This window comes from Chelon labrosus, assembly GCF_963514085.1.
Source record: "Chelon labrosus genome assembly, chromosome: 10".
NCBI lineage: Eukaryota > Metazoa > Chordata > Actinopteri > Mugiliformes > Mugilidae > Chelon > Chelon labrosus.
In genome coordinates, this window is record NC_140360.1 from 9,248,938 (window position 1) to 9,268,832 (window position 19,895).

Consider the following 19,895-nt stretch of genomic DNA (forward strand, 5'->3'; position numbering starts at 1 on the left):
TCAGTGTGAACCTGTACGACACAGTCTAACAGCCCATTCTGATCAAGGGCCGGACCAGTCTGATCCAGTCTGAACCAGTCCGAACCAGTTTGAACTAGTCCAAAGGAGTCCTACCCAGTTTGGACCAGTTTGATCCAGTCTAACCCAGTCCAACCAGGTTTGACCAGGTCTGACCAAGTCCGACAAAGTCTAAACTAGTCTGAACAAGGTTGGACCAGTCTGATCCAGTCTCAGTCAGTCTGAACTAGTCTGACCCAGTCCAACCCAGTTTGGACCAGTCTGACTCAGTTTGAACCAGTCTAGCCCAGTCCGACCAGGTTTGACCAGGTCTGACCTAGTCTGAAACAGTCTGAACCAATTTAAACCAGTCCGACGGAGCCCGACGGAGTTCAACCACCAGTTTGGACCAGTCTTAACCAGTCTGAACCTGTCCAACGGAGCACGACGGAGTTTGTTAACCAGTTTGGACCAGTCTGACCCAGTCCGACCAGGCTTTACCAGGTCTGACTAAGTCTGATCCAGTCTGACCTAGTTTGAACCAGTCTAAACCAGTCCGACCCAGTTTGAACAAGTCCGGCTCAGTCCTAAGCAGTCTGATCCATTCTGACCTAGTATGAACCAATGAGGGCGATGCCTGCAAAGACGCCTGCCACTCAAAACTGTCAACACCTTAACTATGCATAACTTTAAGCCTTGGCATAAGCTTTGAGTTATATAAAGGTTTGTGTCATGAATAGAAAATTAGCTACAGAGACTATATTTTTTTGTACCAGTTGAGCCTTTTAACATGTCTATTGGGACTGACTTGCTTTTGGAGCTCAGCCTTGAGGGGCTGTTTGAAAAACTGCAGTTTTTGGCATTGTGGTTGGCTTCATCTTTATGCTGGACTGGCACACACACACACGCAGACACGCTAATCCACACACAAACAGAGGGTTGACACCCACCTTGCTGCGAGAAGGACTGCTCAAAGACGCACTTGTAAAGGCTGCGGAAAGAAGCGCTGAGGTCCTCAAAGTCAGAGAAACAGAGCTGCTTGTCCCGCGACTCGGGGACGGGTAACCCGTACTGGGGCTGTGGAGGAGGAGGAGGCAGCGGTGGAGGTTGGGCGGGCTGCTGGAGGCTCAGGGACTGGGACGACGGCTCTGAGTGACTGCTCACCTTCAAGACAGACAAAGAGCAGAGACACCCGGGGAAACATCAGTGAATGTATTGCTTTCAGAAAAATAGATGAAAGGCTGACTTCACGCGGCAGCTGAAAGACTGAGGTCAGATGTTGGGCAACCGGGGTGACGGCACAACACTACTGACACAGTGGAGATGGGGGGGAAAAAACACAGGGTCCTTGGGGAAAACGGATTGTGTGTCGATCCAGTATGTTCACGTACACAAGCATATGTGCAACAGTACATTACTGTTAAACTACAGTAAGTTTGTGATCATTTACTTTTAGTTTTAGTGTGGCGGTACAGCTGTGCTTATGTGATGTTCAAGAACAAATCTGTACGAGCCACATGCTATGCCTGAGCTCATAAATCCAACAACAGAGCCTGACAACAAACATACACATAAATATATACTGTATATAAAAGAAACACTTCCTGTAAAGGCTAATACAGAAGAAGATGAGAGCAGGCAGTGGTTTAGAAGCTAGGTGTACGGATGTTGCGTTTCCTGACAGAATGAGCTCTGAATGTTTATATCGACAGCCGAGCATTAGAGAAAGGACAAGGACGTACGAAGCAGGGTTAGATAACACATGAAACGTGGCTGTAACCGTCTCCGCAGAGCCGAACTACAGTGAGCCGTGAAGGTTAAATTGTAAAGAAACTGCTGCCCTATTGTAACACGCCGTTTTTGAACTGCAATCCAATATTTTTTCATTCATCAATGCATACACACAACACCAGCACATTTCAACCTGAGAGTAGTTTTACAATTTAGACGTATCGCTCTTGATGTGACACAGAGCGGCTCATTCTGTTCAATCTGAAGAAAGCATGAAGATGTTTTGGACTATGTGGATTATCCTGTAACCAGAATCTTGTCAGATTAAGTGTTGTTCTTTCATACGCCAGGTCAGGTACGCCAGGTTAGGCGATACTAGCTTCTTAAAACTGCCAAACAAGTCTAAAGTGGGAAAGAAAAACGCTCAACTTGTCAGTGACAGGAAAATAATACCCACATGGACGGGCTACCACCCATCAACTCGTCACTGGCTTTCAGACTGTTAGTCTCTAGTTGCTGGATCTAAATGGACAAGCCTGAATTTCAACTTGGAGAGTCGAACTGCAAAGTAAAATTCAATGCTAGACACATTTTATTTAAAATAATTGAATGAAATAATGTATTTTAATATAAATTACTGTTACAAATAATCAGATTCCACTCATTACGTTTCACACGAATGCAAAACACAGCGCTTCAGATGTCTGCCTCGCGTCGAGAATGCAGCCTGTCTTCCTCCACCCTCAATCATCCCATCCCAGCTGTCATCCTCTTCGCCGTCCACCCCGTCGAACACGAGCAATTTGCCGTGATCAGCGCGCCTCCGCCAATATAAGCCAACTTACCATGTCGCGTCACCCACATATCTACCTCCACCCAGTAATGGCAGCCTTTCTGCAAACTCTCTGGGTGTCTTTGAGATCCCTGCCATCGATGCCACCAGTAATCACCGTCAGTCAGGGGGGTATCACCTGCGCCAGGTAATGAGTCAGAACTAACCCCGATCCCACCGGACTAGACCACAGATGAGGTCTGGGAAATGGAGGAGGTGGAGGAGGAGGAGGGCGAGGGCTGGGGGGAGTGGGATGCAGGGAGGCTGGAAAACAAAGGATGGCCTCTAGAAATGAGAGGTTAACGAGATGAGATTGCGCTGACCTTTGCTAATGTGGGCGGGAGGTGAGCGGGGAAAAGTGATTGATGGTAAAAAGGTGAGCAGCTGTTACAAGGGAGAAATAATGAAGAGCTGGGGGTTTTTTCGGCGCTCCTGTAATTTCCTACCAAATGTTTTCTGAACAGAGACTGGCCTTTAAAATTGTATTGTGGTTCGTTAAAGGGACAGACACAAACACATCACATGAAAAGTTAAAGCTGACAAGGTTAAGGCATAAAGAAAATAAAATGGACTCAACAATATATTAGATAACTAAAGGAATATACCAAAATAACAAGTACCGTCCTGCTCCAAAAAAGTTTATCCCCTGGGAGCATGAATATACATAAATGTAAATATAAATGACTGAGGATGACAGAACAGCATGCATGAGATGATGACTGCGTTAGTGAAACTTAATTTTATTTGTGTATAAGTCTAGGTTGTGGCCTGATGGAGGCACTATGGAAAACATTTGTATCTGACTTCTTTTAAGCCAGCTGTAGAGTCACAATTATTACACCATCGCCTAGCTGAAATGATTGGGATAAGTTTTCAATGTAGTTAGAAAATGAGTTGCGGAAATGTCAAATTTCCATCACTATTTCCACTATTTGAGGTCTGACAGGCACTGTTTCGTTCAGTGCCTCCTCCTCTTCTATGGTTCTTCTTCTTCTACTACTACTAGTGCCACCAGCTGTTTATCTTGAGGCATTTAACTGCAAATATTCCACCGAGCGCATTTCGATGGCCATGTACAGACACTGACATCGCGATTTAGGTGCAAAGATAAATCACTGCAAGCCACCACTGTTGGCACATGTTGGTTTGAAAAGGTAGAGCCCAATAACTTTGGAGGAGGAGATTTGTTGGACTTTTATCGTTAAAAGGATGAGGTCAAAGGGGTTAGCACTGATGCCTCACAGCAAGAAGGTCCCGGGTTCGAATCCATGGGCCGACTGGGCCTTTCTCTGTGGAGTTTGCATGTTCTCCCTGTGTGTGCGTGGGTTCTCTCCGGGTACTCCGGCTTCCTCCCACCGTCCAAAGACATGCTTGTTAGGTTAATCGGTGAGACAGTTAAATCATTAATCGCAACTAAGCGTCAACTTAAATTTCATGATCGTGAACCGTTTGTTGCTGTCATATTGCCATTTCACACATTTCCAGTTGTAAAGTGTAGATAATATTGCCTCAACTGCTCAAATAGACCATTTTTTACGGCTGAGTAGGACGGCAGTAGGGAAAACACATGCGTATTAATAATGGCTGCATTCCACTTAGAGGAGGTCCTGCTTCTGTACATGTTGGTTCACTGTCATGACTTACTGAGGCACTTAATGGAGCTGAGCCATCACAAACACACCTGTGCTTTCCCTACTGTCCCAAGTCAAGAAGTTAGCAGTGAAGTAGGTCTGTTTAGAGGTCATACAGTTCCAACTTCTGTCATATAATTGATGAACCTATGTTGAACTCTTTCCATTAAATATTTTGTCCAAATCTACATCCCTCTGCAAGGGGCTGCTCACGTCCTGACAGATGAGCTGTCTAATCTAGTCCCTCCTCTATAAAGAGGCAACTTATTATCATCTAACACACGCGCTGCTCGAGACTAATCGATTCAAACAGCCGAAGGACCTTGTTTTGTAAAGGATGGGGACTCCGGTTAAAGAGCCAGTGTTTAATCTGGCCAGATACGTCTGTGTGGATCAGAAGCTTGCCAAGAGTCGGAGTAGCCAAGACTGTAGGCACCATAACAGCGGGCGACACGGGACGGCCTTGATTAAAAGACACCTCCCTGTGTGCGTCTGAGTGTGTCCCTGCATATAGAGTACAGTATGATTGGTAAAATTGTTGAGTGGGGTGAATACCGGTTACCTCCTTTGGCTCGGGACTCAGACATAAACACAAACACAGTCTCAGGGTTAGTTTATCACCTGTCAGAACTAGTTTGCGAGTTGTGGCGTCAAAAAAAAAAAAAAAACTCGAAGCTATAGTGAAAGAGGGGAATTCTTTAAACATGGGACCTTTTACAGACAGTCTTACCCGGAAGACTTTCACATTGCTGAATTTGGTTGAACACATAAATAGAAGTACAGACCTTGGCTCCTATTTAACCTCTGCACAGCTGGCCAAGGACAAACTTAGGTGGTTGTGAATGTCGGACAGTCGTGTTGGAAAGTTACAAAAAATTGTCGACCCTTATTTGAAGTCAGAGAGATGTGTTAGGGATTTCCAAACTATTCAACTACCCGACAAGCGGTTCAATAGAGTAGAAAATCTTCTTTTAACAGCACAAGGACAGCCCAATGTGAGTGTCTAATTGCTGCCTAATAAAACTATCTGCTTTTAATTGTATACAGCGGAGTGGTCAGGCATCATTAAAATGCAGCAGCGACGATAAAGATCAAGCCGCAACACGAAGGGATGGCTGATGCTTCCTGCTGTTTTATTTTATTTTATTTTATTTTTTTTTAGCGACAGAAGCAAGCCGGTATCAAAGCGTACCAGCATTTCCCACAGGTTTAGAACTCATTTTGTGGCGTTCGACCCCGAGGGCTGTGAGGGCCTGCGCGCTGCACCGATAGTCTGCTGCAAAACAAAATTCAATTCTCAAGCTAAATAATCAGCGCATATGAATACGACGTTCAGCAATATGGAACTGAGTTTTCAATCAACCTGCACTTTCGGAGAGAAGAAAGGAGAAATAATAAATAAATAAAAAGTCGTTCTGAATGGGGGTCAATTTGACTTGTTTGAGGAGCCTGACTGAAACTGCTTATTTCATTTTGTTTCTCTGTAAAACAACGTCATAATAATAATAATTACTAACTATTTTGAAATGAGCACAATGAGAGTTGGTGACTTTTTAAAAAAAATATCCACTCTACTGCTAAAGTACATTTTTGGCTGGAAGGTCTGAGCATCAAATACAAAATGAGAGTTTCAGCAGTGTACTGTGGATCCTGTGTACACGTCGTTAGCTGGTTACCACCTCCTCAGTCTGCTAAGGGTGCAGCAGACACCTTCTGTACCGAATGAGCGTCTACACCGGTGACTGAATCATCCGGATTATGTCAGTTAAATTATATATAAAAAAAATAGTTTGAATGCTGGTAGCTTCAAATTTGTCACATAGAGACAAAAAAAATAAAAAGAAAATTGATGGACAAGTGCTGGCCGAGCTGAAATGTCTTCAAAGGTAAGGAAAAAATGCTGCAACAATCTATACACCTAAAATAAAGACCAGAGTTTCCTCTAGGTTTACAGCTTTGGGGGAGGGCAAGAAACTTCTTCTTGTTCTTGAGGTGAACAAGAAGAAAGTTCGTTCTGGCCAGGTCATTTATACTTCACCAGAAACTCGTAGGGCCCTCCCACTGCAACACACGTCACACGCGCTAAGCATTGTGGGAGATGCGGGAGGCATCAATGGACAATGGACGACGAGAGGCACTTTTCTTATTATTTTTTCGGATGTCGCCCAGTCGTTTTGACGACTGTGTCCGTCGGATCATGCCGTTAATTCAGCCTGCACCCACACACAGTATGCCGATGTCTACCCAGGAGAGACTGGCGATCACACCGCGAATATTGGCCACTAGCCGCATTAACCACGCCCACTTCCAATTTCCGAGCAATCACAGAACAGTTGTCGGACACCACATGAGAAAAAAGTTCTGCCTGGTTGATGTCAAAATGACGTCAGCCTGAGGAGCTTCTCGCCGAGTATGCAACAGCCTTTAGGGGGCGGGGTTTGGGTGGTGTGTGCGTGTGTTATTTTAACTATTGAACTATATATATAACTAAACATCGTAGCATTTCATAAATAACATGCTGTCGTGTAAATTTGATAAATAACATGAGGCCATTTAGTTTGTTTAATAAAAGAACAAGGTATATAACGGTTCTATTACTTCTGTTGTGATCTGGTGCCGTACAGAAAATACATTTAAATAAAATTAACTTGACCTTCAAGAGGGGCGGGGGATGCCGTTGACGGGTAGACGGCAATATAATGGTTGGGGAAACACTGAAGACTTACTGGTGTGTAGCTGTGCACATTGCTGCCGCTGCTGACGGCGGTGTTCAGGTTGTTGAGGTTGACAGACGCCAGACTCTGCTCTGAAAGACTGTTGCTCAGGCTGCCCAGACTCCCAGGACTCTCGCTGCCTTCTGCCTCTGGGTTGTACAGTGCTACCTACACACACACACAAGGCAATATCATATTAACGTGACAATAAAGTCCATTATACAAGGCCAACATTTTGAACCTACACCATATAAGCTCCTTTAAAGGCAGCGACTGCATGATTTTATTGTTCCTCTCTGCTTGTTTTCTCGCTCTCCTTCCACGTTGTTTGCCAATTCACATCCCGTCCGACGCGAACACCTCAAGAAGTTACCCATGCACCATTAACTTATGGGACAGCTCATGAGGAAATATGTAAATCAAAGTGCTGGTCTATGAAATTAGTCCCGCTGCTGCATAAAAGCACACACATTCAACTTGCGACGCTCCTTTTTCTTTTTTTTTTTTAATGTGTTGATTTTGATTAAGCGTCTTGACGCGGAGAACACAGACGAAGCAGTTTCGCTTCAGAGGCAGTGCACTGTATTTGTCTCGTGGTGGCAGATCACAAAGTGTTTAAAGGCAGCGCCTCAGGATTATGTTGAATCATGTTCCTCTTGCTTTATTTGACTGTCAGGAGTCGTGAAGCAGAGCACCAAGCATTACCTTCAGGCTACATTTAATTGTATAGACAAATGTGAAAATATAGCCTTCGGGTGAGACAACAGCGAAGGCTCTCTGGGGCAGCGCTCTACCCCGTAGAGCAGCTTGTAGTGTGTAAAACCTCAACAGTTTTCTGTTTTGATGGGTTTGATGAAATCTGCAGAGACAGACATTTGATTCTGCTTGATGTGACATGGCAGTAAAAAGGAAATGACTATATGGTTAATGAGATACTGGAGGAAAGAAAATAAAATATCCTGATCATGATCTGGAATTCACATAAAAAAACGTTTAAATATCCGAATGTGACGACGCCTATAACGATCCCTCTCAAGGAAAACATTTGCTGCCATCCTCATTTTCTGGTTTCAAATTATACGGACGTCTTTTTTTTCGAAAAGCACAGACGCCCTCCAATGCAAACAGAATATCAGTGAGCAGCAAATGTGTTAAAGAAGAGGCTCTGACGCACTGCTGCGCTCTGCAGGACGCCACCTGTCTGGATGTGGGCGGATATCATTGACGTTGGCAGCAGCAGCATCATTATCATCAAGGTCTCCCTCGCCCAGCTCTGAGTCATTGTTTCAAAATGTATGGCGACGTCTGAGGCGACATCGAGTTTCAAGTTTTTCCTGGAGTTGCACAGCAAGCTGACACGTTTGGAGGTAAATGAAAACCTTGTGCCCTGTTGCTTCCCCACCTTATGTGAACTAAAGATGGCTGCAAATGAAGCTCACCTCTCCTTTCCGTTAAGAAACGTTTAATAAAACTGGCACAACTGGGTCATTTTTATTACTATACTTGTGCAAAATGCGATAAATCTTCACATTTAAGGAGCTGGAAGATGCTCGATAATTCGGACCAATGCCTAATAAGAAATTAGGTGAGTAAATTGATCAAATTTCTAAAGACTATAATCAAAAATACATAAATTCTGTTAAAAGTGCAGAATGGAAAATGGTAGTATGCCGCCCAGGCCTTCACATCACATCCAGAACAAACACTCAGAGAGCTATGCGAGGTGCTGTGGGACAGATTTTCTCTTTGGTCGGGGTCAGGCGAAGGGGTCACCTACCAACACACGTCATCGCCGTGTGTGTGTGTGTGTAAGGTCACACAGGCATCCCAGTTGCAGTTTGATCTCTAACCCTCGTATAAGCGGTCGCGCCCAGTTTAGTTTTCCAGGCAGAATGTGTGTGTGCGCATCTGGATGTTGCGTGACGTCGACTGTGAGGAGACTTGTAACAGCACCAGCCTTTGGTTCTTTAAAGAGAAAAAACTGAGAGACCACTTCTGCACCATTTCACGGTCAGATCCGTCTTTATATCCTGTTTGTATCAAAAATAGCTGCGTGTCAGTACATTCTCCGCAGCAGCAAGTACAAATGACTAATTCATTTTCATTACACAACAGTCAGAAGACAAGTGCACACAAAGTACCATCATCCTGATCTTTTTTTTCCCTAATATTTAAATGCTCTGTAAGTAATAAATGAGCTTCTGGAAGCATACTGTGACTAGCAGTAATCTCAGTTAAGAGGCGTTGCACTCCAAAAGATTCCCGTCTTAAAATCTACTCATGGTGTTGTGCTATTGCCGTTCTAACGGCTGCCCGCTATAGTTCAGACATTCACAAAAGTTTCCAAATAATTGTGTTGTGGTAAGAAGCCAGGTAGATAATATTACTGCTGCATACCGAGACACTCTGAGCTCTGTCAGTAGGGATGTCCTGCTTAAATTCTTCTGCCCTCTGATCCGATACAGACCTTTGAATATTCAGTATCGAGCGATCCAGGTCTGATCCGATCTCAAATAAACAAAAATGTCCTCCCCTGCAGATTCATGAAGTGCATTCGGGTAGATCATGTATGCACCGTGCCACCTGAAAAGCTCCGGTGACTTTTTGGTGCTGGAGGAAACATCCACGTTGCACAATATCCCAATTTCAGTCTGAGTGACTTAATTTTCCAGAGTAAAATACTTACACACGGCACACATGTAAAGACGTGATTACGGGTCATTCTATTCTTCGACTTCGACGCTAGTCAATACCGATCGGGACAACCCCTAATTGTGAGCATCATCTACAAAGCACTAACCGCTTTGATTTATCTCATCTACATCAATACTTTACAGTTTCTGTTTATGGTGCCGCTCGCTAGTTCCTTATTTGAATCTGCAGTAGTAGAGTGCCAAAAACGTCCACTTGAGGCCGTCTCCAGTCAATCTCCATAACCCTAAATGTTAAAATGTAGAAGTTTAAGGTAGAAATAAACATGTTTACAGCCTGGTTTTGATCTCTGCAGCAGCCACGACTACAATTAAATTACGAGAGTGGCTGACGGGTGCCGCCTCGGGTTGCAACTCGCCTGCCTCGGCTCCAATCTCACTCCACCTTTTCCACCATTATTGATTTAGCCGTGAGTCGAGCACTGTCGAGATGTCTGAAGAATCCTAAGCCCCCAGACTGAACTTCAGAACTGCTCCTCAGGGACCTAATCCTGAGGGTTCGTCCATATCTATATAAAGTCAGTGTGGTGAACCATCGGCACATCGTTTCTTCATTTCACTAAATTACAAGATCTACTTTATGACTTTTATATTGTGGTAATATTTAGTTACAACCTGAGTCCAAATGCAAGCAGGTAGGGGATTACTGTTCCACCTCTGTCCAAAACAAAGAGTATTAAGACAATAAAAATAAACAATAAAATAATTGTACAATTGTTCTATTTTATACATTTTACATAACTTATGAACTGTGTAGCTCATGTCCTACCTTGTTGGTCACAGCATTGATGGCCAATGTCGGGGACGCCCCTCCTGACATGATGCAGTCCATTCTCAGAGACTCTGACTCCAGACTGTAAGGAGTAGATGCCTGCAAGGTGAACAGAGGCGTGAGCGGGAGGATTTATGGACTGAAAACCATGTTCGTACATCATCCCACTCATTGTGCAAATAACAAAATCACCGTGTGTTCTTGTAACGCCAGAATACTCGGAGAAATTACCTCTCAGCTCAAAAAATTCACGTGAACTCCAAATGTTTTGTCACGTCCATCTCTCACAAGCACATACAGCCGTAGTGTGAGCATATACAAACCGCTATTAATGTGGTAATGTGTTGTTTGAGTGCTAAGAGAGTCCAATCAAATAGTTTGGGTCGGCTTTATGTTGTGATGGTAAAAGTGATGTATTTATAGGTTGAGGGGAGGGGCCTCTGTGGATCATCCAACAGATACTTGATCACTTTGGGATCTAGTGAATTTGGAGGCCAGGTCAGCACCTTTTTTGAGTTGTTCCTAAAGCGTTTTTGTATTTGTGCCTGTGTCAGGCTGCATCCTGCTGGGGATGGCTGCTGCAATCGAGGCGTGTCATTGCTATGGGGTGGGGGGTGCCTGGTCTGGTCTAGGTGGGTGGTACATGTCTATTTCTTCCCAACGTGAAAAACCTGATTTGTATTGTTACCTTCTGACAGAGAGAAGTTTGTGTTTGTTCTGCGGCCAAATTCAAGCTGTTTGTGTTGATATGACTGCGGCTCCAACAATAAGCTCAGCGCAAGGATTCTAATAAGTGAATAGAGACACTGCAGGGACGCTGATGAAATGTACAGAAAACATGATCAAAACAATAAAACACAAGACCACGTCTCCCGTTTCCTTAGGAGATGAATGCGGTGAACATAATTCCAGAAACGTCCTCGTATTTCATTAAGGAATCCGTAAAGTGACTACAAAGGCAGGCTAAGTTAACGGCTGGTGCCTTTAACGGCTAAGCTAAGCAACGCAATGCGTAGTATTTTATTTCTACCGATATGGAGCCGAGTCTAGTCAAGCCTGAGCAGGTGTACAAATATTTTTGCAGCAGTAACCGTGAGCCTTGCCTGTTAATTAATATGTGCTCTCCACTGACTGGAAATATCCAGAGGAATTTGGAAATGAGCGGGGAAATGAAATGTGAGGAAGGTTATGAGAAATTTCTGCTCGCCGCCAGTTCATGATTCTTCAGTGAGCTTCCTGAAATCTCCGCCGTGCCCCGGGCTCAAACTGTGAGCACCGGTCGGGGCGCGCTTGAAATTGCTGGACACTTAAACAGCCTGCAAAGTGGACACATCACTTGCACTTGATAAGATAAATCAAGCCAACCTCATGCATTATTCACGCACGTAAAATGTATTCAGCTGCCCTCACGCAAAGCTAAAGTGCGGGCTAAATGAGAGTGAGGACATGAGGAACTATTCGAGATCGATGAGGGGGTGAATTGGCTCCCGCAAAAAATGAAAATAAATAAATAAATAAATAAATGAGGAAGCTATATTTTCTCCTTGTCTGACTCCTTTCAGGGTTCAAGGCAGCTTGTGTGCCTCTCCAAACTGCTTACAGTAAGAGGATTGGTTGGTAACAATGCAATCTTTAATTTATGATAAACTCCCAGAGAAACGGGTTGCCGGTTCCCTGGTGGAGGCACTTAAAAAGAAGACAACGGAGAGGTGAAGAGAGGCGCGAGGAAGGCTTGTGGAAGAAGGGGGAGAGCGGAAGAATGGTGAGATAATTGAGTGGTGACAGGCAGGCAGACGGACGGAGAGACAGTCAGACAGACAGACAGAGAGGCATGCAGGAAATGAAAGAAACTGATTATGCTGAGGGCGCCGGAGACGCAGGTACTAAACTGAATGTACACCGCCTATTATACACTGCATTTATGCATCCGACGTTTAGCCTCGCTGCCAACTTCAAATCTTCGACTGCGTAGCCTAGATGCAACAAAACCCAAATGAAAACAGTTAAGACATATTTAGCCCACCTTTTTTTTTTTTTTTTTTTTTCCCCCAGACGGTAATACTGCCATAAATCTTAGCACTTAAAACCTCCCAGTTTTTCCTTAGCCCATGTGACAGCCCACAGCGTGTCTGCCAGCAGTGCAAGTGATGCGTAAGAAAAGGGGTCGAAGGGCCTATCCATGTAAGACGAGATGACAAGGCTCTGAATTAATTAATGTTTGTAATAAAAAAAAAAATCGTTGGTGAAGAAAATATGTCTAACGGCAGCCCCGGGGCCTTCTGTGGTAATTAACTGGAACACAAGCCTAGAATACTCTCCCTCCTCCCACCTCTCCCTCTTACTTCTTCACTTCCCTCTTACAGCTCGAGTTTCTCCTCCGTGCCTACCCTGTTTCTCTTTATTCCCGCATCCCTTTCTTTCCACACTTCTCCCTGCTCTTCCCCTATTGCACCCCACCCGAGCCTTTTTGTCTCGTTTACCTCAATCCTTCCTCCAGTGAGCAACAGTGATTGCGCACTTTGCCGCTCCACGCCTGCCTCGGTTCCCCGGGGAGGAGGAGGCTAAAACAGCAACAGGGGCAGAGAGGGAGAGACAGAAACCACAGTGTGGCAGACGCACGGAGAGATAATGATCGAGATGCACAAACAAGCGACAGAGACGCTAGACGGGAAAAGGAGGAGAGATGACCGAGATGATGAAAGACTTTGAGGCTTTCTTTAATGCAAAAACACAGTCGAGTGCACACGCAGAAATATACCTCCGCTTGGTCAGCTGATGAATACTGTATCCTACAGTATGCAATAAAAAATAAAAGCACCTGCTCGTTGGCTTGTATGTGAAATAGGATTTACAGACGGCGCTTCCATGATGGAGATCGTCTGCCTGGTCCTCTACTCTGGTTGATTTCGCTAATTGGTGGCTCGGCCTTGGCTGAGAGAGGTGAAGTCATGCTATATGAAGCCTTTTCAGGTATTTTCTGCAGGGCATGAGGCGGTGTTAATGAGGAAGATGTTATAATTAATGTCTACAAGAGGGATATGTAATATTTGCAGGATAAAACATTCAAATGTACCTAATATTTCTACAGTGTAAAGAAATGTATGGACGTGTTGTGTTGCAAAAATAGCTAACCAGCTAGCCTTTTAGTCATCTTCTAATACCTATTTGCGATTCAAGAGGCAGTAGTGAGTCACTGTAGCCTCCAATCTGTCCTCAGTCCAACATGAGAAGAAATAAGGTATGTACACCGATCAGGCATAACATTATGTCCTAATATTGTGTAGGTCTCCCTTGTGCCTCCAAAACAGTTGTGACTCATCAGAGAATGGACATGGTCCTTATGAGGGTGTCCTGTGGTGTCTGGCAACAGAGTGTTGTTAGTGGGGGCCTTTGGGTCCTATGGGTTGGTGGATCATCCCACAGATACTTGATCAGTTTCTAGTGAATTTGGAGGCCAGGTCAACACCTTGTGCTGTTCTTCATGTTTGTTTTTTTTTTGTTGTTCCTAAACAGTTTTTGTGTGTGTGCCTGTGTCAGGCTGCATCCTGCTGGGGATGACTGCTGCCATCAAGGAGTGTCATTGCTATGGGGTGGGGGTGTCTGGTCTGGTGTAAACTAGGTGGGTGGTACATGTCTAAGTAACATACACATGAATGAATGCCAGGTCCAAAAGTTTCCCAGCAGAACAATGAATTGTCACAAGATGGTCAATGTTATTTACTTCTCCTGACTCTGGTCATAATGTTGTGGCTGATCGATGTACTCATATGTAAATGGTAGAGACTCTTGGCAAGGACATGGTAAGACAATACAAAGTTAAGGTTGCTTCCCATCACTAGAGGCAGCGCTTTACAAGTAAAGGAATTACGCTTGATGCTGAACTCGCAATGTTTCTTCTAGCTTATAACAATAACAACATTTTAAATGTCACTGACTGGCGTTTGCTAATATGTGCTAGTTCAGACGAGTTAGCTACCACATTGGACATGGCTACCAATTGGTTGGTGGTTTCATGCCTGGTCCGTCCACATGCAGACGTGTTCTTGGGTAAACTGAAGCAATTATATGTAACAAACAAACCAGCTGTACTGGCCAGTCTATCCGATGTTGCTAGCCTACCATAGCTCTTTGAATATGACTCAGAAAATGAGTCTGGTAACTCTCCATTTGGATTTAAAAATGGGGCATGTTTCCACCCATGCAGGGAAAAAAAAATAAATCACTCTGCAAGCAATTGGATAATCCTACAACCAATCAGAGCCGTTCTGTTCCCCAAACAAGTTCAACTCCACGGCGCTTCGATGACGTGCCTGACTATGCTGCTGCTGTTATTCTTCATAAAGCCGGTCGTAATGTTTGGATTGGTCCGACAGATCTTTGCCAGGGCGTAATCAGATCCCATCGGAACAAGCCCTAGCCAACTTTCCGCTGGAAATATTTTGACTTCCAAGCTACTGTCTTGATAAAAAGTGAGCTAAGGAAGCTATAGCATAAACAAAAGGGCGACACCACACCCTCATCCTGACCGGTTCTTAGAGCTACACGGAGGTGGGATCATCGCCTTTTTGGGAATGACTGCTGTACCTAATTTTTAATCGATTGCACCATAAAATCAGTTTGCTACAGCAGTTCCCCCAAAGAGACAGCACGGTAGGTATCTATTTCTCAGGCATTGAGCACAGTTAATTTAAGCTCATTTGGAAAATAATTCCATTAGTTTGATGTGTTGAATGTGCTAATCAGCTGCTAAGGAAACAGATAACTACACGCACAACATGCATGCAGGAGTCAGAGTTCGTCAGAACAACAGAGACGATGGCAGACGGAGGTGATTCAAGAACCGCTGTACATCGTGAAGCACACACTGAACTGCTTTTGTATTCAGATACTCAGGTTAATGACTGAACATCAGCCGCATTCTGCGGCGCCGACGCAGGGTTACATATATTTATAGCCTCGGCTGCTGTCAATCAATATCCCCAAAACCAATTTCCATGTGTTCTTACGTCTATCCTGTAGCTTGTTCCTGCTGCATCTTGAAAATTGCAAATACAGGAGCCTGTGGTTAACATGGATGAATATACAGTAACACTGAGGTTTAACTGTTAGTATGGGCTCTGGTTCTGTTGATGGTTCAGTACTTCTATGAGACATGGACATTTATTTCTAACATTTTCCTGAGTCAATATCAGTCAAACAGCACGCAGCATGGATAACCCCGCCTGATCAACCCAGCCAGGGAAAAATGTGCATGATGTTTTCTGTGTTGAGGCTTTAAAATGCAATAATTACACAAAATTCAGGTTTTCTGGTGTGGCAGACAATTACTGCCGCTGCTCTGCTAATGTGCTGCTCAGGCTGTACCTCCTGTGTCGACAAGGTGTTACAGGCTGTCTACACAGCAGCTTCAGTCCTCCGTCTGTATCTGTGCATGAGGCACTCAGGCGGTGCGCACACAGTCGCCATAGTTATGAGCGTAAAATTAGAAAACAGGCTTGGAGAATAACAATATAGTCTAACCAGTTTACAAGTGTATGGTGGGGGAAAAGTCCAGCTGAAATACAACCCTAACTTAGACTTGGAACCCTAACCCTGCCCCCAATTTTGGGTGTGCCTCCGTTTCAGAAGACGTTGTGGCCGGTGAAGATCATACACGGCATCTGAGCGCCATTGAGTTGATTTTGTTCACAACACAACGATTAAGGCATTTGTCTAGAAGCATATAGCACATAATTTGGTTACAGGTTGTAGGATTATCCAATTTCAGGCATTTTTTTCTTGTATCGACTGAAACACGCCCCATAAATAAATTTAAATGGCTTGTACGTCAGGCTAAAGAATTACGCACAACCTGCATGTGTCAAATTTTGTGCACTTGCATTCGGTGCCCTAGACGGTCACCTGACTTTTTCTTTAGCACCACCACGAGGTCAGTATTTGTGGTTTGGAGCAAAACGTCAAAATTACTGGATAAGTCGTGACGATGTTACTACAATAACTTGTTGATCTCATGACTTCTGGGTCGTGCCTTACCTCGCGAGGCAGCCAGATCGTCGCAAGATCCCCGAGATCACACGAAAACTCAACAAAGCCGGGCTCTGAGCTATAACACCTGAGGCGTAACCGCAGGGCGTGGGCAAATCCACAACTACTACTGACAGCTATGAGTGGCTTTCAAGTGCAAATTTTCCTTAGACTTGCTAACTACATAGGCAGCTACAAAGCTATCAAAGCTCCTCGGGTTGCAGCTTGTTGTCTCTCCTCTTCAGCGAGCTCCCTCTACGTTTTAAGGTTCATCGATCTCATAACTTAACCTCGGCTACAGACGACGACTGATGGTTCACCAAAGCATCTGCCCTGATCCAAACAGTTTCTGAAGACATCTTCTCACACGGTTCTGTGTAACAAACAACCTAGCGCCTCACAAATTGTCGCATCATCTCGTCACAATCTTGTTTTGTCCAACGGTTGCCGTGCTTTGGGTTTAGCTTATATGCTAAACAACATTGGTACCAGATGCTTCGGTGCAGTCTCTGTATTGTTTCGTTGGTTTTTAAGGCATTTTAATGGTCTGACAGTTGACCCAGGCATCATTATAGCATGGAGAAAAAAAAAAGACTGTTAAAGTCTGTTCACACGCACTTCTGTAGCATCTCAGGTGTACAGAGCAACTTTTCCCGATCTTGTTTCTAAGCTCGTGTGCCTTATCAGACCATTTCCTCTGAGATATACTTCAAGAATGGGTCAATAACGTGTTTTTAATTCTTTATTTATGTTTAAGATGTCTGCTGAGGTACCTTCTCAACTCTGAGTGCTGTACCACCACATTATGAGGCTTTCAAATGTCGAAAGGTGGACGAAATGAAAAAGGGCTAAAGTACTTACCCGTTCTCCAGAGCGCGGTCTCTTCTTTGGCCGGCTGGGTACTGTGTCCTCTTTAGGATTGGTGTCTATGGCCCAGTAAGAACCCTGAACAAGGGGCCGTAACAAAAAATAGGTTAGGCTCAAGTTTGGCGGATGCTACTCTGAACACCAGAAAAGTACATAACATCAGTAAAAGCACTGGATTTCAAGTTTTCTAAATACAGAATGAGAAACATGGATTGTTCTGCAGTAGGTGGTCCACATGCTGGTGGACAGAACTTGAGCAAAGACCAATTATTAAGCAGATACATCCTGCAAGGTTGCTCACAAACTGAAAACTAAAAATTGCCTTTTCAATTTCACGCCGGAGTAAAATTTTCATCATCTACTTGCTGTACGGCCCAGAGAACAAACTTGCATTGGTCACCCAGACAATGTGACAAGGACACGAGTCATACAGGTTACCGTGGGCGACGCGTGAACGATATATAACCCATCGACAGTCTGCACAGAAACACGTTTCCAAGAGAAGATTAAGAGTGGCTCAGGAGCCTGCCGAGCAAGTAAATAAAAAATGTGGCGATCAATTTATAAATAAACAGTCCACCATACGTGATGCACCTGGAAATAACACCAGTTTAAATAAATATATATATGTATGAAACCAAATCATATAAAATACACTGGAGCAAAACAGAGAATTTGGCTAGATGTGTGGTTATGGAAGAAAACAAAGAAATCTAAGTAATCGATATCGAAATAGCTTATTTATGTCCACTATCTGATTGTTTAAACTCAAAAGTATCCAGCATTGCCTTGGCTGTAAACATTGCACACATATCAAAAAAACATTTTAACACCGTCACGGATGCAGACTCAGAATACGTAAATTCCTGGAGCATCTTTGCATCAATAGCCAGTCACTCAACACACTGTTTGACCTTCATCCTGTGTTTCCTTCACTGGCGGTAAAAAAAAGCGTCTTAACGAACCTACAATGACTTTATTCCTGAGACCGTAACATGTTAATACGCACATTTCAATTCAGAGTTTTACTACTTTATTTATTTATATAAAAGTCCCCCTCCCTCTGATTAGATGACGCTGTAGTTGAGGTAGATTTGGAGGTATATTTTATATTATTAATTACAGCTGTGGCAGCACAGTGGTGTGGTGGTTAGCACTGATGCCTCACAGCAAGAATGTCCCGGGTACTCCGGCTTCCTCCCACCGTCCAAAGATGGTGTTAGGTTACGCTCGTTAGGTTAATTGCTGATTCTAAATTGGCTGTAGGTGTGAGTGTGGTTGTCTGTCTCTCTGTGTTAGCCCTGGCGACCTGTCCAGGGTGTACCCCCCCCTCTCATCCAATCACAAGCTGGGACAGGCTCCAGCCCGCCTGCGACCGTTCAGCTGAAGATGAAGTGAATTACAGCTTACATGTGTTAATATCTGAGCGTTACTGTCTGTAAAGGTTTCTGCTTATTGTGCATGATACTGAGCCTCTTCTCTCTCACTTCTTTCCAGTAGGGCTGCTTCACTTCCCACTAATGGGGAGGGGGAACTAAGTGTCACTAAACAGAGAGAGAAAAAAAAAGGTGCAGTAGATGGATCCGTTGTATCCGATAAAACAACCGCTGTATCTGTTGCTCTCCCTTCCTCTGCATCAAATCAGTTTTCTCTAGGTTTAGTTTTCCTGTGGTGAGCACTTGGAAAATCCACTAAAATCCTTCTGATGCACAATGCTAACATGCGGCAGCCTCCAAAATAAACACGTACAATAAGTGAGGAGGAAATCAATTGCCTTTGGGTCCTTGATTTCCTCTCGGTCTGCTCCGTCTTTCATTTTTTTCCCCCCTCTTCCCTCCCAAGGAGGTCCGAAGCTGCAGACTAAATCCATGAGGTTCATCTAGGCCACACATACACACCGCTTGCTCATTTCTCAACATGTAGCTCCCCTCTCCTCTCCTCTCCTCCCCTATTCTTGCCTCTTCTCCTCCCCCTGTCTCTCAGTCCCACATCACTGAACAGTACACAGCCAATTAACGTTAGCACATGCATGATTTAGCTTCTCCCCTCTCTCTCTGTGGCTTCAAACAGACCATGTACATTCAACTTCTCCACACACAGATGACCCCCACCCCTTCACCCCCGCCCCCCCACGCCTAGGTATCGACCACTTCGATCCACGGTGTGAATTAAGGTGCAGGTCAGGTCCAACTCCGGCTAATCAGGGGGGAGCCGCGCTCTTTGTGTCTTTGCAGACTATAGGCCTCCACTCAAGCTCAAGGATTTTGTTTGAATTATTTAAACCTTCTTCCCCCTAATTCATTTTTCAATGGCTCCAAAATCCCCGCAGCTTGGAGAAACTCCCTCCTCCTCCTCCCTCCTCCTCCTCCTCCCCATCCCTCAAAACAGAACGAACAGAGTTTTTAGAGCTCAATGAAAAGTTCTCGCATTAACCCTGTGACGAACCGAGAAGCTTGACATTTGAGCTTTTATTAAATCATCGCGTAAGGTCGAGCGTCGGCGAGTAATTATACACTTTCCCCCAATCCGAACGAGTCCTTCGATTCAGCACAAACAAGGACTTGAGGAAGTGTTGTTATCAGAGCGGTGCTGCTGAAGTGGCCGTGGCACCTCTGC

The 19,895-nt window shown here is 44.4% G+C and overlaps 1 protein-coding gene across 2 annotated transcripts in view; it reads right to left on the reverse strand.

Moving 5' to 3' along the window:
* Window positions 1-19,895, reverse strand: part of LOC311494285 (forkhead box protein J3-like) — a 62,872-nt gene that overhangs the window by 12,876 nt on the left and 30,101 nt on the right. For both annotated transcript variants that reach the window (XM_084553249.1, XM_084553250.1), the window contains 4 exons: window positions 17,274-17,357; window positions 10,386-10,487; window positions 6,918-7,073; window positions 948-1,161 (listed from right to left, as the gene is read on the reverse strand). In XM_084553249.1, coding sequence (XP_084409375.1) covers window positions 948-1,161; window positions 6,918-7,073; window positions 10,386-10,487; window positions 17,274-17,357 — 556 coding nt within the window. The remainder of the gene's footprint in view (window positions 1-947; window positions 1,162-6,917; window positions 7,074-10,385; window positions 10,488-17,273; window positions 17,358-19,895) is intronic.